This window comes from Vulpes lagopus, chromosome 4, assembly GCF_018345385.1.
Source record: "Vulpes lagopus strain Blue_001 chromosome 4, ASM1834538v1, whole genome shotgun sequence".
Classification (NCBI taxonomy): Eukaryota; Metazoa; Chordata; class Mammalia; order Carnivora; family Canidae; genus Vulpes; species Vulpes lagopus.
Window position 1 is genome coordinate 32,048,907 of NC_054827.1, and position 20,291 is coordinate 32,069,197.

Consider the following 20,291-nt stretch of genomic DNA (forward strand, 5'->3'; position numbering starts at 1 on the left):
ATAAATGTCTCACCCTAAAGAACCCAAACCAGACACGTTCGTGGGTTTCAACATTCAAGCATCAATTCGATTTTAAGTTTTTTTTTTAAGATTTTATTTATTTATTTGACACACAGAGAGAGCTCATCCACATGCAGGGGGAGTGGAAGGCAGAGGGAGAGGGAGAAGCAGGCTCCCCACCAAGGGTGCTGGGGCTCCATCCCAGGACCCTGAGATCATGACCTCAGCCAAATGCAGATGCTTAACTGACTGAGCCACCCAGGTGCCCCAATTTTAAGTTTTCTACCCATTTGGTTTTTTTAGCTCACTTAATTCCATCACCTCACGGAAATAGTTTATAAATAATAAAGTCCCAGCATGGCCACACAGCCTGTGATGGCAGTATGGCTGTGTTCCAGCATTACCTTTCATGTAGGCCCAGAAAGCTTGAATTATCTCAGAAATCAGGGCTGGGTTCATTTTCCTAGTCCAAAGGGCAGAGTACAGAAAGAAAGCCATAATCCCAAGGTAGTGAGTTTGTTTTTAAGCCCATGTTCTGAAAAAATCCCGCAAACTATCAAGAAAATTAAGTGATCTCTTCTATAATCAAATAAATATTTTAAATTATTATTAAAAACTCAGTTCTTCAAAAATTAAAAGGATCTCTGAATACATAGAAAATGACGAAAACTTATATAAACTGTATTTTAAAGGAATAACAGGCATGAGGTAAAAATTCAAATCATACTAAATGGTACAATATGAAAACTTCAATCTTCGTACCCCTCCACACCCCTCAGCCAAGTGATGGTCCTGGGCATATATAAACAAAAATGCCTATTATCCAAATGGGCTGTCCTGCTTTTCAGAGGTTTTTGAGTTTGGGGTTTTGGGTTTTTTGGTCAAACTGAAAAAGACAACACCTAAAAATATAGAAAAATTCATTTATGTCTTCTATTGCCTGAGTTCACACTGTCAAATCTCCTGGGCTTTTAAATAGTCACTTTGAGAAGAGCTAAAATTATCCGACCTTGCCCAATTCTCAGGGCCGGTATGCTTCAGAGCACCTCTGTTTCTCACTACGTGGCTCAAATACATGGAAAGCTGATCACAGGGGCCCTTCCATCGGAATGTGGCAGGGTGAGGGCAGTGTGGTTCCTGCTCTGGGGAAATGAAAAGTCTCACAGCAATGCAGACTTTCGGGATTATACTTGTAAAGGACTGGCTGGTACGCCTCAAAAATAATCTTTCTGCAGCTGAAACAAACATGTTTGTCCTTTAAAACATTCTAAGGGCAGACATGTACAGAGAAATGATGGCTTCAAAGATTCAATTCAAACATTTTTACATAGTAGGTACTGAAAATACCAAATGAAAAGGCCAGATTCTGCCCTAAAAAGCATACTCTCTGGGGATGCCTGGGTGGCTCAAAGGTTGAGCACCTGGCTTGGGCTCAGGGTGTGATCATGGGTCCAGGAATCCAGTCCCACATTGGGCTCCCTGCAAGGAGTCTGCTTCTCCCTCTATGTCTCTGCTTCTCTCTCTCATGAATGAATGAATGAATGAATAAATAAATAAATAAATAAATAAATCATTAAAAAAAAAAAAAAAAGGCATACCCTCCAGTGGGAGAAAGAGGCCAGGCTCACCAAACATCAGAGTGTTACCTTAGGACCATTGCTGCCTTTTTCTTTCTGATTTTGAAGCATGAGAAAATAATTAGACATGGGAAGAAATGTCTGCTAAAGTATACAATTTCATCCCAAATAAGGACTCTCACACACAAACAAGGTCAGTCCTCAACAAAATTGAATCCCAAGGAGCTATGCAAACCACCTACTTATGGGCTCCAGCAAAATTAATTAATACTGCATACTTGTATTAGACACAGGACGCTCCAGGAAAGGGAGGGGAAGAAAGATTCCCAGCTCTACAGTTACTTCAGCACACTCATGTGTGTTAACTTCAAGGGATCCTTGTCTGTGGGTCCAGGTGGGACTCCAGGGGCAGTGGTAGACAGCCTATTTCTCTCCTGAAAAATCTCCACTGTGACTCGTAGCATGAGTCACCTCCACGGTAACCAAGCATCATGACCCAGGGGATTATGGCCTCAGGTGAGGGAAGAAGCAGGAAGAACAGAACAGCACCTAATGGAGTGTGTGACACGGAGGGCACTCTCCATCTTCCTTAGATGAAGTTTTTAACAGCAATTCATTAGCTGGCTTACTAATAGAAATAAGGCAAAAAATCACGTGGGGTTGGCAGTCGAGAGCATCTAAAAGGTGTTCTGAAGAGGGGTGAGTCTATCTAGGTGAAATGTCTACACCCCTCACTTGGTAGCCTAGAAGCAATGCCATAGCAAGCAGGGACAGAGACATTTATGACCCATAAAATGTTTGTGGTGTGTACCCTACAGAGGCTAACTAGTTTAACAAGTTTGATTATTGCCCTCGGTAGTTGGTCATCATTACCTAACTCTGAATGCAGAAGGACCAATGGGCCAACCTCCCCTTCTTAGGTGGCCCTTCCTTTCTGCCCATAGTCAACAATTTAGAAGAATTTGTGGTAAGCCATGAGAGAAACAAATGGCTCACTTTTTTTTTTTTACCCCAGCCCCTAAGACAGCCACTCTAGCAGCACTGAAAGGCTACCTGTAGCCACCATACTCATTCCTAAAAGCTGGCAAGTGACACACTAAAGGAGAGAGAACAGAAAAGCAGGCTGAAAAATGCTTTGGGTCTTTTCCATATTATGTGCTCTATGGAAATTCTCTTAGAAAGTGAGCACAACAGGCTACAGAAAATTTTTTGTTAGTGTTGCCCGAGTGGCTCAGTTGGTTAAGCACCTGACTCTTGATCTCAGCTCAGGTTTTGATCTCAGGGTTGTAAGTTCAAGCCCTGTGTCGAACTGGGCATGGAGGGAGGAAAGAAAGAGGAAGGAAGGAAGAAGGAAGGGAAGAAGGAAGGAGAAAGAGAGAAAGAGAAAAAAAGAAAAAAGAGAGAAAAAGAGATTTTAGTAATTTTTTTACATTGAGCTCACTTTCATGCTAATCTGACCATTATTATCTTTTTATGTATCTTCTCGAGGTTTTTTTCTTGTACATTTTAACAGTCAAGAGCTGAGAGACTTTAGGTAAGTTACTTAACCTCTCTGTGGCTCAGACTCCTCCTCGGAAACAGGGCTAAAAAGCACCTACTTCATCAGGATGTTATGAAAATAAAATGACCTAATAAACATCAAGTGCTTAGAACAGTGCCTGGCACTTAGTAAGCACTCGGTAAGTGTTAGCTATAATCCTTACTCAGGTGTAACCAGAGCATACATGCAATTTTATTTATAGTGTGTTGTACATTATTGCCCCACAGACTTCATACCTGCCATTTCCAATGGCTGCATGACCTTCCGTGAAGTGCATGTATACCACGGTCTACCCATTCAGACAGTTCTCGGAAGGGAACATAAGATATTAACATATCTGACGGGCTATACTCTTAGTCACCCAACCTTGTCCATCAAATCCAAATAACAATGGTTTGCACGTGAAGGGAGGAGGAAAAGACTCAGTTACAAAATCAGTTTGTATTAACAATTTCCAAAATTAAAAAGGACAAAAGAGTTTTTAAAATACATTGATCAGTGTAGATTTCCTGTAACTTACTGAGAGATTTAATGACCCTCAGACAAAACTCTTAAGTGTTTCTCCAGAGCAGGAGCAAGAAGCAGAGGGCTTCCAAACCCTTGCGGAGAGACACAACTGACTGCAGTTAGCAGAATCAAGACCTATGTTCTAAGTGGAAAGTAAGTACTCCGTGCTAAACTCCTTGTAGGCGAGGACTGAAAGTGATAGCAAGCATCAGTTTTAAGATTCTCTAAAAATCAGAAAAATGGGGGCACAAGGGTGGCTTAGTTGGTTGAGCACCTGCCTTGGGCTCAGGTCATGATCCCAGGGTCCCTGCTCGGTGAGGAGGCCACTTCTCCCTTTCCCTCTGCCACTCCCCGCCTTGTACTCGCAATCTCTCAAATAAATAAATTTAAAAAAAAAAATTAACAATAGGGCAGCCCCGGTGGCTCAGAGGTTTAGCACCACCTTCAGCCCAGGGCCTGATCCTGGAGACCCGGGATGGAGTCCCACGTCGGGCTCCCTGCATGAAGCCTGCTTCTCCCTCTGCCTGTGTCTCTGCCTCTCTCTCTCTCTCTCAGTCTCTCATGAATGAATGAATGAATGAATGAATGAATGAATGAATAAAATTAAAAATAAAAATTAGAAAAATCAATGCATTCTTAAACATGGAAGACTACCTCTCCTATAATCGTTTACTTACTGACTTCTTTTTTACTTGATAGTATCTCAAAAAGCCACAAACATTAATATTCTACCATCAGATTGGGTCTCTCACCTCTTGCCCAGTTGGCCTGTCAAAGAACAACCTCATTGCCATTACAGGGTTTTCTATCACTCACGCCAAGAGACTTTAAGAATGGGACAAAAATGCAGCAGCCTGGTTCCCCATCTCTTGACCAGGACAAAAGAAAACACACAGCCCCCGCAGAAAGGGACCTAACAGCCCTCTCCCCACCACCCCCAGACAGATTTGCACTCTTTCAAGGAGAGTTCCCAGCAAGGAAGTAAAGTATCTATGATTTTTATCTCGCAATCAAGATAAGTCCCAAGAAGGAGAGGGAAAAAACCCCACATTTTAAAATCCTGTATTAACAACCGATGATTAGCAAAAATGAGAAGTGCCATTAGGTACAAGGAAAACCCCACCAGACCTGTGCTGGAGGAAGCAACACCCCCAAAGTTACATCCCAGGACCCAGCCGCCCTGGGGCCCTCCGCACAGGACACCCATTCTTCAAGATTACAAGGGGCCTTTTCAGACCAGGCTTTCTGGAAGCCTTAATTGTTCCACCTAGTTTAGCCACGTCCTTTCTCATAAAAGAGTATTTTAAAAGTGAAGTGTGCAGCAGCCGCGCCCCTAGAAACATTTTTCTGGGATTTCTTATAAATGCCTCCCCTCTCCTGCATTCAAAGGCCAGCATTCAGGAAAGGACACTTAATTACCACTGCCTTTTTTCTCTCCACAGGCACATTCCTCAATGTGTCCCTTGGGGACACCCTGGAGACTAAAATCCTTGATTTTTTTCTAACAGATTATCTACAGACTTCTCCCTGCAGGAAAGGAATTTCTCATCTCATTAGGAGCTGAGAGCAGCTCTTTTGCCAAAGGCATCCCTAGCAGAAGGTAACCTGCTTCTTCGGTGTTAAGGCACTGGCAAACACACCACGGCCCAAACTGAGAAATCTGAAAGAAGCAGAGCTCTGACTTCATACCCCAGACCCCCTCGTCTTTAATCTACCAGGCTGAATGTAAGATTAAATGCTTTTCCGCATCCACGCTGGCAAACAACTGCCTGTCCTGTGCCCACGGGGACCTCAGCCATTCGTTCACTCACACACGTTATGAGGTGCTGCATCAGGTCACATAGCAAAAAACAAGACGAAAGTGGTCCCTGGCCAAGGGAGAGGCAGGCGAAGCTAGGCCTGGTCCCCTGAGCCAGCTGGGGCACCAGATCTGACTCAGGACACCTTAAGAGGAGTGGTTCTCAAACAAATGATCTTGGCGGTGGACTGATTTTCTTCAAACAACCAATACAGGGTTGGCTGGGGTGTTGATTTTGTTGGAATTCAAAGCCCCCCCCCCCCCCCCCCCCCCCCCCCCCCCCCCCCCCCGCCCAGGCTTAGAGATCTGCACAAGACTCAGAATCAAAGGCCACCCAAGGGATGGCCCTGGGATGAAGATAAGGCCTTTTATCACTTTCTCTGTTAGGCTAGGGCTTCTTAATCCTTCTGGAACTAAGCCACAGTGAGTGACTCCATGAGTGTAGAGCACAGAGCATGGTTTTCTAGGATGTATGGCAACTAAAATAATAGTATTTTAATGGATATCTAAGATTACTGTTAAGGGGGAAAAGAATAAGTTTAGTAAATCGATTCTGGAGTGGACAGCATTTTAATAGCACGTGTATTGCTTTTAACATAATTATAACATTTTTTAGTTAATCACTACAATTAAAATGACACATCAGATACTATTTACAAAAACCTCCCTCTGACGGTAGTTAGGTAGTTACAGAAACACAATAGAGGTCTTTGTAACCAAAAGGAAGTTTAAGCAAAATGAAAAAGGCACAAGACTCCTTTGTACACTTACCTTCCCTAATGTGAAAAACACGTAAAGGGTTGACTTACTTGCCTCCAGAGTTTTATATTTCACTTATGGGTTTATTTTCCCTAATGTTATATATGATTTTTCTTCCTTTTCTAAGTCCTGTACTCCTTGAAGCAGTGACTCCATCAGCTGTGTTAGAGCCACCATTTAGATTTCATCAGCTACATAAACGATTACAAAACAAAGACTTGGCCTGTATTAAAACTGTAAATACTTGGAGACACACACACACACATGCACACACACATATACACCCTGATTTCAGTAATGTTTCCTACTAATTCATTCCAATAGAAGATTTGACTCACAGGTGTCACTGCCCAAAGCTGTCTTTGTAATGGTGACCTCACTCTCGTATCACAGTGGCTGCTAGGGGAAAGAAAAGTGCCACCACTTCCTGGTTCATTTTCAACAGCAAGCTCTCCTTATTTTATTAGTTCATTTTCATCACTTCCTCCCTCTCACCCCCACCCACAACCAATCCATCAACAAACCAGGCCAACTGAACCTCCAAAATAATTCTGAAACCTACCACCTCTGTCTACCACCATGGCCATCACCCTAGTGCAAGCCACCACCATCAGTAGCCTAGATTAGTGCAACGGACTCCCATTTTGTCGGATTCCAGGCTAGGCCTGCTTCAAATCCATTCTCTACCCAACAGCCACAGTGATTTTTGACTATTCCAGATCACAACACCCCTCTGCTTTTAATACTCAGTGACTTCCCATTGCTCTTAAATGAAGCCCTGCCTTCCTCTTCAGCCACAATCTACACAGTCTTTGCAGCTTCCCAGGTATTCCCACCTCAGGGCCTTTGCACAGGCTTCTCCCTCTACCTCAAGTTCCCTTCCTCTACTTTTCACCAGAAAAATCTGTTCGTGCTTCAGGTTCCTGCCTCCAAGAAGTTATGTGCCATCTCCTTCTTCAAGTCGTATCCTTCCAGATCTATCCTCTTATGACACCTGTTCTCTTCCTCTACTTATCACAATATATGATTATTTATTTATGGGTTCATCCATTTAAGGTCTATCTTCCCTACAGGGCTCTGAGCTTCCTGAAAGCAAGGATCAAGTCTGTTTTGGTCACTATTGTTTACACCCTAGTGCTGGGCACATAGTAGGTATTAAAAAAATATTTACTAAAAATATAAGAAGGAGAGCTTGCCATTTGCAACAGCATGGGATGGGCCTAGTAGAGGCTAAGTGTAGTAAGACAGAGAAAGACAAATACCATACAATTTCACTTATATGTGGAACCTAAAGACCAAAACAAATAGCAGAAATGGATTCATCATGACAGAGAACCAAGAGGACGATTGTCAGGGAGAAGGAAGTGGAGGGATGGGCAAAATGGGCAAAAGGGAGTGGGAGGCTCAGGCTTCTAGTTATGGAATGAGTAAGACGCGGGGATGAAAGGCACAGCATAGGGAACAGTCAGTGGTACTGTCATAGCATTGTACGGTGACAGATGGCAGTTACACTGATGGTGAGCACAACATGACCTACAGCACTGTCATATCACTATGTTGTACACCTGAAACCAATGCGATATTGCGTGTCAACTATACTTCAATTTTTAAAATGTACTATATATATACTTTTAAAGACAAAAGAAAAGGCAGTTGAAACTTTCCCCAAGCTAACTGAATGTCCTACAGATGAAATCATAATCAAGTAAGACCATGAGGGAACATCTTTCACATCACCAGAACAGTGACTCTAAAGCACCCTCCTTCTTTGAAGTCACTGCATCCCGTGGCTATACACAGGTTAGGGTTACTTCTCCCAGAGCTGACCGAGAACTCAGGCTCCCAGCCTAAGCTATCATTTTCCTACACAGGAGTGGGAGGGGCCCCGGGAGAGGCAGGAGGATTTCTCCCCAGTGAAGACCAATTTAATTTTAAGGAGAATCCCAAGAAAGGGAAAATCTAAGCGGTAACATTGTGCCAATTCTCCAATTTGTTACAAAAAAAAAAAACAAAAAAACAAAAACAAAAACCTAAATGCACTTCAGAAACTTGACAGTAGAAGCACCAACACTGACTCCTTATTTATCTCTCGGCTCATCTAAATCGTTTCTCTGCATCCAACTCTTCCAGAAAAACAACTATTGAGTCCTTATTTCTTTTTAATAACCCAGATTTCCTTTGGCAATTTAACTACAGCATCTTACTAACACAATTCTTCAAAATCTCTAACTTTATTAATAACCAGATCCTTTTATATGCAACCAAATTCCCTCCTGCATCTTTAAGAGATGTAAGAAAATGACTCTCCATCACTCACTCTCTCGTCATGGCTGGAAGACTATGACAGCATTAAGTTTCATGATGTTAGTTACACAGTGGCCTTCGAGTCATCAGACTGAATGGATGTTTATTTTAATCAGTCCTGAACAGATTATTTCCCTATATTTTATTGCTCTTCGTATCCCAAAAAGTTTTTTTCCCCCTTATGTCTAGGATCCCAAACTACATGAGACTAGAGAGCTGAGCAGAGAATCCTACAAGGTTGGTCACCTGTTTATGCCTTGCAGATTCATGTCTGTTTTATGATTATAAGACTTTAACTGGTTCTCATTTAACCAAGACCCAACTATGACCTCAGATCTTTAAGAAGCAAGAATATGTGCAAAATTAACGCATTTCCATTTCCTCTTAATGATAAGGGTCATGTACTCTTCTCTATTTTTTTTTTAAAGATTTTATTTATTTATTCATGAGAGACACACACACACACACAGAGAGAGAGAGAGAGAAAGAGGCAGAGGCACAGGCAGAGGGAGAAGCAGGCTCCATGCAAGGAGTCCGACGTGGGACTCGATCCTGGGACTCCAGGATCATGCCCTGGGCCGAAGGCAGGCGCTAAACCAGTGAGTCACTCAGGGATCCCCGTACTCTTTTCTATTAAAAGTATCCTACCTATATGTCAGCTTCTATTTGGTGTTTTTTTTTTTTTTTAAGATTTTTAATTTATTTATTCATGAGAAACAGAGAGAGAGACAGAGACACAGGCAGAGGGAGAAGCAGGCTCCATGCAGGGAGCCCAATGCGGAACTTGATTCCAGGACTCCAGAATCATACCCTGGGCTGAAGGCAGGTGCTAAACCACCGAGCCACCCAGGGATCCCCTGTTTGGTGTTTTAAAGATGTGTCATCATACTAAATTTGAGGTCTGCAAAATTTGAGTCACGAAAAGCATAGTTCTCTTGCCTCCAAATGTATGATAGATGAGGGCTTATCAAGAGAACAAAGGGAAATTCTAGCACGGTTAGCTGTTAACGTCTTGAGTTTCTAGACTCTTCTTTGCTCAAGATTAACACACATGCATGCGTACACACAAATAAACCTAGAGACCAAAATTCAAGCTTTTGTTTGTTGCTGGTGTTTAATATCTAACATGGAGTCAAACCATTAATAACTAGTTCAAATGACTTTCCTAGCCTAACTAGTTTCTTTCTGGTAAACTTCTGACTCTCAGTATATATCTCACTCTCCAAATCTCAGCTATCTTGAGCACCCAAGTGATGTACCAGGGCAGCAGAGAGGCTTGGTTTAACTAGGTTCCCTGGCACCTTGGAAAGTCCCAGGAAGCAGCAGATGGAAAGCTTGCAATTCCACGGGCTGCTAAGGGGGGCAAAGAAGACTTCCTTTGCAGTTATGGAAACACACATACCAACTAAGCATCACTTTCCTACAGGTTGATACTGTGACTAAGTAGTAATCAGCTCATACAATAGAGACAGGAGTAACAATGTAGGTTTAGGATTACATTGGCGAGGAAGACAAATGAAGATGCTGGAACCCTTCCTGAAATAGAGATCTTAAGGAGGCTGTCATTTCTCACAAAGCAGTAAAAGAACCTTTTGAGCTGATACACAGGCCCCAGTAATCCAGGAACCAGAAACATCTTATAAATATCAATTAAGCCTGGCAACAAGCTCCATGCATAAATAGGGAAATCTGGGTGTTTAGAGACCGAGCAGCCCGAAGCCTAACAATGAGTCAGGACCAGAGTGGGCACCAGAACCAGGAATCTGGAATCCTCATCTCTGGCTGGTACAGGAGATCTATCTTTCAAGGGAATAAAATGTTCACATGAGAAACAGCAGAAACAGATGATAATATCCGTGCATCTTGGGATGGAACAAGACAAAGGATGGCCAAATGGCACCCAGTTGAACTTGGAAAGGAAGCCAAGCCAAGGCCCCAAATATTATTTAATCAAATGGAAAATTAGCATTGTTTCGGCGCCTCCTTAGCAAAGGAGGTATACTGGGTATACTCCTTATGGCAATACTCCTTATGGCTTGTAAGTTAATGCCAAGAGATACCCTATTCATCCTCACCTCAAGGCGCTCTATTTTATCTGATTTGAATTCAGAAATGCCTATTCATCTTTGGCCAGATAAGTGAATCAGGTATTGCATTTGCGAGCATGCAAGCTGAAATTGGACCCACGATGCATACAAGGGAATCTGGTAACTTCCAACCCTCTGGCTTTTCCCATCCGCTTCACAAGGGAAGGTTAAAACCCCATTTATATCTAAAGCACCCAATGTGAATCCATGTGCTTCGCAAACTGTAGGAGATGTGGTAATATGACTGACTTGCATGTTTAAGGTCCAGCAAAGTAACCAATTAAGCTAAGGAGGCCAGCTTTTGGTACAGTACTGGAGCATAATCAAACGTTCCATGGCAAACACCTGCACAAGAGAACAAATAAATGAGTAACACCTTGAAGTGAACTGGGTGAGGCCCAGCTTTCCCTGTGGGAGTGAGATACCCTAGCACACAACTCTAGACTGAGAAGCTACATGTGAGCAGCCATCCATACAGAGCACGACCAGAGAGAACCTGACAAACTCCAAAAAGAAACAATGCCTACCCGGCATTGCTCAAATGCCTCCCACTTTTGCTCAGCCAAGGACTGACCCCGACTCCAACCAGCACTGGGAAGTCCTTACTGACTTGGGGCTCAAGGCAAACACGCCTAATAATTTTCAGACTGGAAGTTAGGAGCAAACCGTTCTAGCATCCTTTGGGGGGCGGGGACGCGGGTGGGAGGAGAAAAGGGGAAGAGAAAGAAGCAAATTCTCTTCACTAGCCGTCTCTGGGCGGCCGGCACTCCTAGTCCTCGGCCTCCACCCCGCAATGTCCGTGCGTGAGCCTCTAGGGCCAGAGTGTCTGCGGGGTTCACCCTCCACCGGATCTTCTTCCCTGAGCCCGGGCCCACACGTTCCCAGCTCCAGGTCCAGGACAGTGAAATACCCAGGAAATGCCCAGCAGATCTGTATCCGACAACCACACCACCCACACTAGTAAGAAGAATTCGTCAGCCCACAAGTATCTTCCATTCATCACAAATTCATTAAGTGCTTACTAAGTTCCGGGCGCTGAGCGACGTCCCGCAGATGCACACACCCAGGTGCTCCCCCACCCCCCACCCCCCCCCGCTCACGCGGGCCTCAAAGGAGCGCACGCACGGGGGGGCCTGCCCGACGGCCTGGAGAAGCCGAAGCTAAGCGAGAAGGCCGCTGTCGCCCGGGAGCCCTGTCCCAAGGCCTGTCTCGGCCCGCCCCCCCGGACCCGGGGCACGGCGACCGCCACGCCCGCTCTACGAGGCTCTCAGCGCCCAGCCGCACGGCCCCGCCCCGCCCCGCCGCCCTCCCGCACGGGCCCCGCCCCCCGGCGCGCGCTCACTGGGTCCTCCTGCGGCCCTGGTCCCGGTGCAGCTCCCGCAGATCCACCTCGGCCCGGCCCAGGAACTTGTCGAGGCCGAGCAGCGCGCGGTGCAGCACGGTGAGCTGCAAGGTGGCGGCGGCGGCGGGCGCGGCCCCGGCGGACAGCAGCGGCGGCAGCTCGAAGGTGGCCTCCTCTCGCCACACCGGCGCGCCCAGGCTGCGCTCCGACACCGAGGTGGCGTACTTCTCCTTGCCCACCTGGATCACCGCGTACGCGTCGCTCGTGCCCCCGGGGCCCTTGGCCCGCAGGCCCCGCGCCTGCAGCACCGTCACCTGCACGTGCGTCGGGGACCACACGGCCCCCGGGCCCCGGCCCGCCGAGGCCGCCAGAGACATGGTGACGGCGCCGCTGGGGACCGGAGAGGCCGGGAAGGTGGCGGCGCCGGGCCGGCTCTGCGGCCCGCCCCGCCGCCGCGGCCCCTTTAAGGCTTCCGGCCCCGCCCCCGCCCCGCCCCGCCCCGCCCCGCCCCGCCCCGCCCCGGCCGCCCGGCCGCCCCGCCCCCGCCGCCCCGCCTCACCTGCCGCACCCCACCCGGCCTCTGCGGCTCAGGCCGGCGTCTCCGGGGCGGGGGCCGGGAGCGGGGGCTCGGGGGCTTCTGGAGCGAGAGGTGTTGGGACGGGGCGAGGTCGCACGAGCCCGACCTCACTTCCAGGCTGGCCCCGCCAACGGGCGGGCGTGTGACCCGGCATGCATCACTTCTCATCTTTTTGATAACGATCACCTCGTGCAACTGCTTTAAAAATGATAACGTAGCCCGGCACATGGGGAGTTGTGGATCAGGAGGTGCCATGAAGCTGACAATGAGCGCGATCCCACAGCCGCTGCTCTTTTGATCTGGGCCAGCCGGTGGTTTGCTCCGGGGACTGCGGGAGCTGGGAGGGTGCAGATGGGTGGCGGAAGGAGGAGGATCCTTTGAGGGCCTGAAAAGGGGAAGGTGAGAGGGAAGGGGGCCGGTGATGAGGTGCTGTGGGAGTGTCCTACTTTGCCCTGCTCTCACCAAATAAGGTGAGGCTAAAAGGCTAAATTAGGGAAGAGGAATAAAGGAGGAACTGAAGACAGGGTTGCCAAACCCGGACATCTGGAGACCAGAGGGCCACCCTTGCTCCAGTAGCCCAGAGTCTCTTCCCTGCTCTCTATCCCTGGGGGCTTCCAGTCATTCACTTCCTTCTTCCAGATGTCCCTTGGATGGGCAGTTTCCCTTCATTCCCAGGTCCTGCTGACTGCAAGACTTCACTCACATTTCCCCCCATGGTTTTGCTTCCAGGGGACCAGGTGGTGACTTGGTTAAGGTGTTTCTTCCATAACCCCCGGCAGAAACCTGGGTACATGCACCCCAAGTGCTCAGGAAGTGCTGTGCAAGTGAAGAGAGAGTGTGCAGTTTATTCTGGCCAACCAGGAGCACACAGTGTTTCCTTTTACCCTGGAGGACATTACAATATGCATTATGCCTCAGGTTTGCAACTGAGGGTGGCTACCATGCGGGGAAAGACCTATTCCATACATTGTAAATATGCAATGGTGATAAAAAAGGAGGCACCAGACAGGTAAGTGATGGAAAAGCCTAGCAGAACTCTGTTATTTTGTTGCCATTTCTGCATCTTGACCATCTGTTGATGTCATTCAACCTCATGGCCCCATTCATTACCATAAAAATATATTGAGAACTTACTTGGTACCCAGTATGTGCTAGGAGCTACAGAGGGCACAAAGCCCTAAAACAAGATCCAGTTCTGAGGCACATCATGACAAATGTTATAATGGAAGTCCTACACTAACAAAATGCTTTGGGGGTTTTGAGGTTGGAGTGATTTCTCTAAGTAGGTGGATTTTTATGAAGAAAGTGACATTGAGCTGAGCCCTAAAGTAAAGCATATACCAGATTTGACAGGCAGAGAGGGGATGGTGTGGGGGAAGAGCATTTCAAGGGAGAGAGAACAGAACAGTCTAAGCAGATATAGGAGCCAGAGAGTTCCCAGCATGTTTAGGGGTTAGGAGCACCCCATTGGGGCCAGAAGTTGGGATATCTTAGGAGGGCACTGTGGGTGGATGGTAGGGATAAGACAGCCAAGGTAGGTGGGCCTAGATCACGTAGTTCATGAACACCAGGCTAAGGGGTTTATGCCACAGCATTAGGCCAGGGTGAGCCAGCCCTCAGAGGATTTTGAGCAGTGGTGTGATGAGGCTGTGCTTCAATGCTGTAAGGCAGGTGTGAGCAAAAGTAGCCCAGCAGCCAATATTGGGGGCGGGGGGAGGTCAGAGCTAGATGCCTTCATTTTCACCTGGGGACTATCTGCCTCTGGCCCCACTCTACCACTTATCCATCCTTGGAGTCTGTTCCAAGTTGGAACTGTATTCAATAAGGCACTTATTCCCCTCCTGGTTTTCCTACCTGTGCACTGCTCCACTACCTCCCTGCTGGACAGAGTCCAAGATTTGGGGTCAAGACTGACCCCCTGTGAGTGAAGTTTTTCAGCTCTCATCTCCTGTCCTCCCCCACACTCACATTGTTCATGATGCCTCACAGTGAAGATAGCAAGGATTGGAAGCTAGCTGGTCAGCCTCATAGGCTGAGTATGACCCAAAGCATCCCTTCCCTTCATGGAAAGGATGAGAGGACAAAGGAAGGGAACAAGGGGGAAGGAAAAACTATAATACCTTGTGACCTCATGTGTTTGGGTTTCTGTCAAACACATATAGGCTCTAAGGTTAAAGCAGAGGTTGTAGATTGGGGGAGGGAAAGGCTGTTCCACCACCCGCAGGAAATCAAGATCCTTCCAGACACTGGACACTTGCAGAGGTTAACTCAGAGGAGTGGGGGCTCATGAGAGGCAGGAATTGGAAATACGTCAGGGTAGAGAGGAGCCAGGAGCTAGAGCACAGGGCGTACTTGATGCTAAATGGCTTGGTGGCTGTTTTCTCCCTTCCTCCAGCCAGAGCTCTTTGTCCCTCAAGACTCATTTGCTGACCCCCCGGGAGTTAAGTCTGTTGTCTTCCAATTTTATAGCCCTACAGTCCAGGCTGGGAGGTGTGCAGGTGCAATGACAAGGACCATGAGAGGGCTGGTGCTCCACTGTGCCCTGTTCCCCACCTGCCCTCAGCAGAATCCACCTGGGCATCCCTTCCACCCTCTCCCACAGGCCAGGCTGTCCTGGGGCAGCTGACCCCTCGCAGGTTCACTGCATTCCAGGAGTGTTTATAAACACCTCCCACAGCCAGGGTGCGGTGAGTTGCCTTCTCATTCCTCTCACTGGCCCGCCTCTAGCCCTGAGTGAAAGAGGAGAAGAGTTTCTGTTGGCCCTGAGCACGTGGGCAAGGTGCCTGGCAGGTTGGACTGGACAGATTAGCCATCTCGCCTCCTCCCAAAGCAGTAGAGTGTGCCCGGACTCCCAGACACCAGCTGTGCAGTTAGATGACCAGTGCAGATTTGCTGTTAGGAGCAACCAAGAACAGTCTCCCAGGAAAAGACATAGTATAGAGCCATGCTGGGGGTGGGGAGGAAGGGCAAGCAGAGTGAGAGATGTTTGCCACCCTACCACTGCCAATCACTCCTGCCCGCTGCTCCTCAGTACACCCCCAACTGCAAGAGATCTAACCAACACACACCCCGACCCCGGGCAGAGGGGACACGTGGGTGGCTCATTCAGTTAAGCCTCTGACTCTTGGTTTCAGCTCAGGTCATGATCTCAGAGTCATGAGATCAAGCCCTGCATGAGGCTCCACACTCAGTGTGAGTCTGCTTATCCTTCTCCCCCTGCTCTTTCATGCTCTCTCTCTCTCTCTCACTCTCTCTAAAAAAAAAATCACCTCTGGGGACTCGGAATGGACTAGTGTGCTGTCCTAAGGGAGGAGAAAAAAGAGGCGGGTAATGGTTGCTTGTCTTTCTCCTTTGCCTTGGACTCTGGGGTGTGGTGACAAACGTCCACACACATGACTCATTCACTGGAGCCCTTGGTAAACAGCCTTCTGGCTTCCCCAGGTCCAGCTGCCTCAGACTCTCACCCACTTGGCTGACCAAGGAGACTACTTTCCAGATGTCAGCTCTGGGTGCTAGGGGGCTTCTGCCTCAGGGGTCACGAGCCAGGGGAGCAAGCCCCCAACACCAGGCTCTCTTTCCATTGCCCCAGTGGGTGTGACAATATGGAAGTTAAAACTATGGCCACACTGGGGTGTCTGGGTAGCTCAGTTGGTTAAGCATCCAATTCCTGGTTTCTGCTCAAGTCCTGATCTCATGGATTGGGGGATCGAGCCGGGTGATGGGCTCCACGATCAGTGGGGAGTCTGCTGCAGATTCTCTTCCCCTGCACCTCCTCCATCACACGTGCACATTCTCTCTCAGACTTTCAAATAAATCTAAAAACAAAAAACTAAACAAAATGAAACAACTATAGCCACACTGGACAAAGGATGGTCTCAAAAGCAAATGGCTACGTTTCCCCCTTTGCCCCTATTACTTTGTTTAACAAAATTTGCATCGTAGATAATACAAAATTTGCCAAGTTTCTTCACGGAAAGCCCTTGAGTCTTACAACTACAGTCTTACAGACTGTAGAGAGAGATTGTGGGTCCCTTACCTCCCCTTTCTTTACTAAGCCTTCCCCTGTGCCTCTCCCATTTAGAATTGCTTCTGATTTATTTTTTTTTTTTTAAGATTTTATTTATTTGAGAGAGAGCAAGCACAGAGGGAGAGGGAGAAACAGGCCCCCCGCCAAGCAGGGAGCCTTATGTGGGGTTCAGTCCCAGGACCCTGAGATCACGACCTGAGCTGAAGGCAGGCGCCTAACTAACGGAGCCACCCAGTTGCCCTACTTTGAGTTTCCTAGCTTATTTCTTATACTCAGATTCAGCACTGGTTTTATTGGCCTGTAAGCATCCCAAAGGCAGGAAATGTGGTCCTCACTATTTCTGGCTCTCCCAATGTCTTGCCAACAGAAGGCAGGTCAGATTAAGTAGGAGAGGCATAGATGACTTTGAACCCTTCAGTCTCCCTCCAGTCACGGCCACTTTTAGCACTACCCGATATAACCATCTTTCAAAAATACAGATTTATTGTTTCTGATTATATAAAAGAAATAGGTGTTCATCATAGATGCAAGCCTTCACCTTTCCAGAATCGGTTTCATGACATACAAGAAGAAAGCAGAAGTTCTGAGGCATTTATTCCTTCTTGAATCGTCCCATTGGAGCTACGCCCTCAGGGTCTTGTTCTCCTTCCAGCCTCTTCCCTGTAAGCCATGAGCCTCCACTGTCTCAACTACTGGGGCCCCTGGACACAGACCTGCAGAGGCAGAGCTGGCCAAGAGGTATTTCATGCAGCTCCACCACCCCCCTTCTCTTCCTTTTGGACGCCACAGCACATGGTACAAGGCTGATGGGTATGTTGACTTTTGAGCCTAAGGAATTATAATATAGCCCTGGAAGTCTCAAGGCAAGCCCGGTGTTTGACAATTCACCAATTCCAAGGGGCTGGGGTATGGGTGGACTGACCACAGCCAGAATAAGACTCCTTACCTAGGGGTCCCCTCAAGGAGGCAACCCAGCTTCAAACTAGGCTCTACCTTTAAGTATCCTCTTCTTACCCACCCTTATCATCCCTCTGGCGAATTACTGCTTGTCTTCAGGAAGTGCTATTTCTTACCTCTCCTAGGATCTATAACACTCTTCCTAATCCTAAATCCTTTTCCTAAGTCTAATCATTCACCTCGGAGTAACATTTGCCATCCCAACCACCAGTACTCCCAAGTTTGGGGGACGCCTCAGCCAGGAAAGCCATTGATGCTAAGGGCTTATAGAGCAGTTTGGGAATGAATTACAAAACAGTACATTCTGTAGCACCACTGGGTCCCCCAATTTAAGTTTTTGTCAAAACTCATTAGACTAAAAAAATATATATGTGTCCCCAAAACAGACATTCCTGAGAGATGGTAGCACCTAACCCATAATGAGAAAGAAAATGTTGTTAATGATCATTCATAGTTTCTAATAAACACAGGTATTGAAATCTAATATGTACAGAAAATAGAAGAAAATGTGTGAAGAAGGTGAAGAGGAAAATTTCCTATAAATATTATCTGCAAAAAGGCACCCGGAAGTGTTTGGTGTGGTGAGTCTTCACCACCCACATCAGGAAATAGAGCAGTATTGGCACATGCAGAAACCATGCTTGCATCCCTCCTGGTCACGGGCCCCCGTCTTTCCATAGGATAGCAACCACCATCCCAGCTTCTATCCTCTAGATTAGTCTTGCTGGTTTTTTAAAAAAAGATTTTATCCATTTATTTAAGAGAGAGAGAGAGAGGGAGCAAGAGAGAAAGGATGAGCTGGGATGGGAGGAAGGGCAGAAGGAGAAGCAGACTCCCCCTTGGGCAGGAGGTCCAAAGACGTGGAGGGCTTAATCCCAGGACCCTGGATACATGACGGAGCCAAAGGCAGATGCTTAATCAACTGACCCACCCAGGTGCCCCTAGTCTTGCTATTTTTGAGCATTATATGACTGAATATTACATCAGATATTTATCTGGGGTCTGGCTCCTTTCACTCAGTATTATAAGAGTCACCAATGGTGTTTGTGTAGCAGTAATGTGTTCATCTTGATTGTTTTATAGTAATCTATCACTATTTTCATTCTACAGTTTATAGACATTTAGGTTGTTTCTAGTTTGAGGCTTGTAAAGGGCTGCATGATGCCCCCCACTCCCCCAAAATATATGCACATCCTAATCCCTGGAACCCATGAATGCTACTTGTTTAGAAATCAAGTGTTTGCAGGGGGCCTGGGTGACTCAGTCCATTAAGTGTCTGACTCTTGGTTTTGGCTCACATTATGATCTCTGGGGTTGTGAGACTAAACCCCATACTGGGGCTCTGTGCTCAGCGGGAAGTCTGCTTGAAGATTCTTTCCCCTCTCTGTTCCTTCCGCCTTCTCTCAAATAAAGAGATGTTTAAAAAAAAAAGAAAGAGGGATCCCTGGGTGGCGCAGCAGTTTGGCGCCTGCCTTTGGCCCAGGGCCTGATCCTGGAGACCTGGGATTGAGTCCCACGCCAGGCTCCCGGTGCATGGAGCCTGCTTCCCCTCTGCCTCTCTTTCTCTCTCTGTGTGTGTGACTATCATAAATAAAAATAAAAGCTAAGAAAGAAAGAAAGAAAGAAAGAAAGAAAGAAAGAAAGAAAGAAAGAGAGTTTTTGCAAATGTAATTAAGGATCTTGAGATGAGGAGATCATCCTGGATCTTCCAAGTAGCCCTAGATCCAATCACAGGCATCCTTAAAGGAATGAGTCAGAGGGATTACACAGAAGAGGACAGGGCCATGAGAAGGAGGCAAGGGTTGAAGTAATGGATTCACAAACCACGAGAAGCTGCAAGAGACAAGGAACAGAATCACCCCTATAGCCTCTGCAAGGAGTGCAGCCCCGACGCCTTGATTTCAGACCTCTGACCTCCAGAACTGACACTGAAAGAACTAATTACTGTTTTAAGCCACTGAGTTTGTGGTTGACAAAAAACAAACAAACAAACACAAACAAAAAAACCCACAGAGCTATTTTAAAAATTGCTGTACATTCTCATGTCTTTTTGTGCATATACGTATACACAAACCTACGCACACAGCCCTAAGAATGAAATTGCTGGATCATAGGGTTGGGCATATGTTTAGCACTAAGAGATATTGCCAAATAATTTTTCAAAGCAGTTATACCAATTTATACTCCCACCAGGTGTGTTGGAGAGATCCAGTTTCTCCACATTTTTGTCAACATTGGCATTGTCAATCTTTTGTATTTTGCCCTTCTGGTAGATGTGCAGTGGTTTTAATTTGTATTTCCCTGATGACTAATGAGGTTGGGCACTTGTTTATTGGCCATTTGGATATGGTCTTTTGTAATGTGTTATTCAGGTCTTTTGTACATTATTATTTTCTGTTGTCTAGCTTCTTATTGATTTGTAATACTTATATATTTGTATTATATATGATATAATTTCTATAATATATATAATTTCTATATATATATTAAATAGCTTTGTCCAAAAAATGCATTGCAAATATCTTCTCCCACTCTGTGGCTTGCCTTTTCACTCTCAGTGGCATTCCTGGGTGAAAAGTACTTAGTTTTTTTAAGATTTTTATTTATTTATTCATGAGAGACATAGGGAGAGAAAGAGAGAGAGAGAGGCAGACACACAGGCAGAGGGAGAAGCAGGCTCCACGCAGGGAGCCCGACGTGGGACTCGATCCCAGGTCTCCAGGATCAGGCCCTGGGCTGAAGGCGGCGCTAAACCGCTGGGCCACCCGGGCTGCCCAAAAAGTACTTAGTTTAAATGAAATTTGAGTTATGAGTTA

The 20,291-nt window shown here is 46.7% G+C and overlaps 1 protein-coding gene across 3 annotated transcripts in view; it reads right to left on the minus strand.

Annotated features, from left to right (window-relative positions):
* RAB11FIP1 (RAB11 family interacting protein 1) overlaps positions 1–12,343 on the minus strand; it is a 30,761-nt gene extending 18,418 nt beyond the window's left edge. For 2 of the 3 annotated variants that reach the window (XM_041752934.1, XM_041752932.1), the window contains exon 1: positions 11,915–12,343. In XM_041752934.1, the coding sequence (XP_041608868.1) occupies positions 11,915–12,291 (377 nt within the window). In that variant the 5' untranslated portion in view covers positions 12,292–12,343. Of the gene's footprint in view, positions 1–11,594; positions 11,662–11,914 lie in introns of those variants that run through there. The other variant, XM_041752933.1, reaches the window with a different exon arrangement.
* Between the last annotated feature and the right edge of the window lie 7,948 nt (positions 12,344–20,291).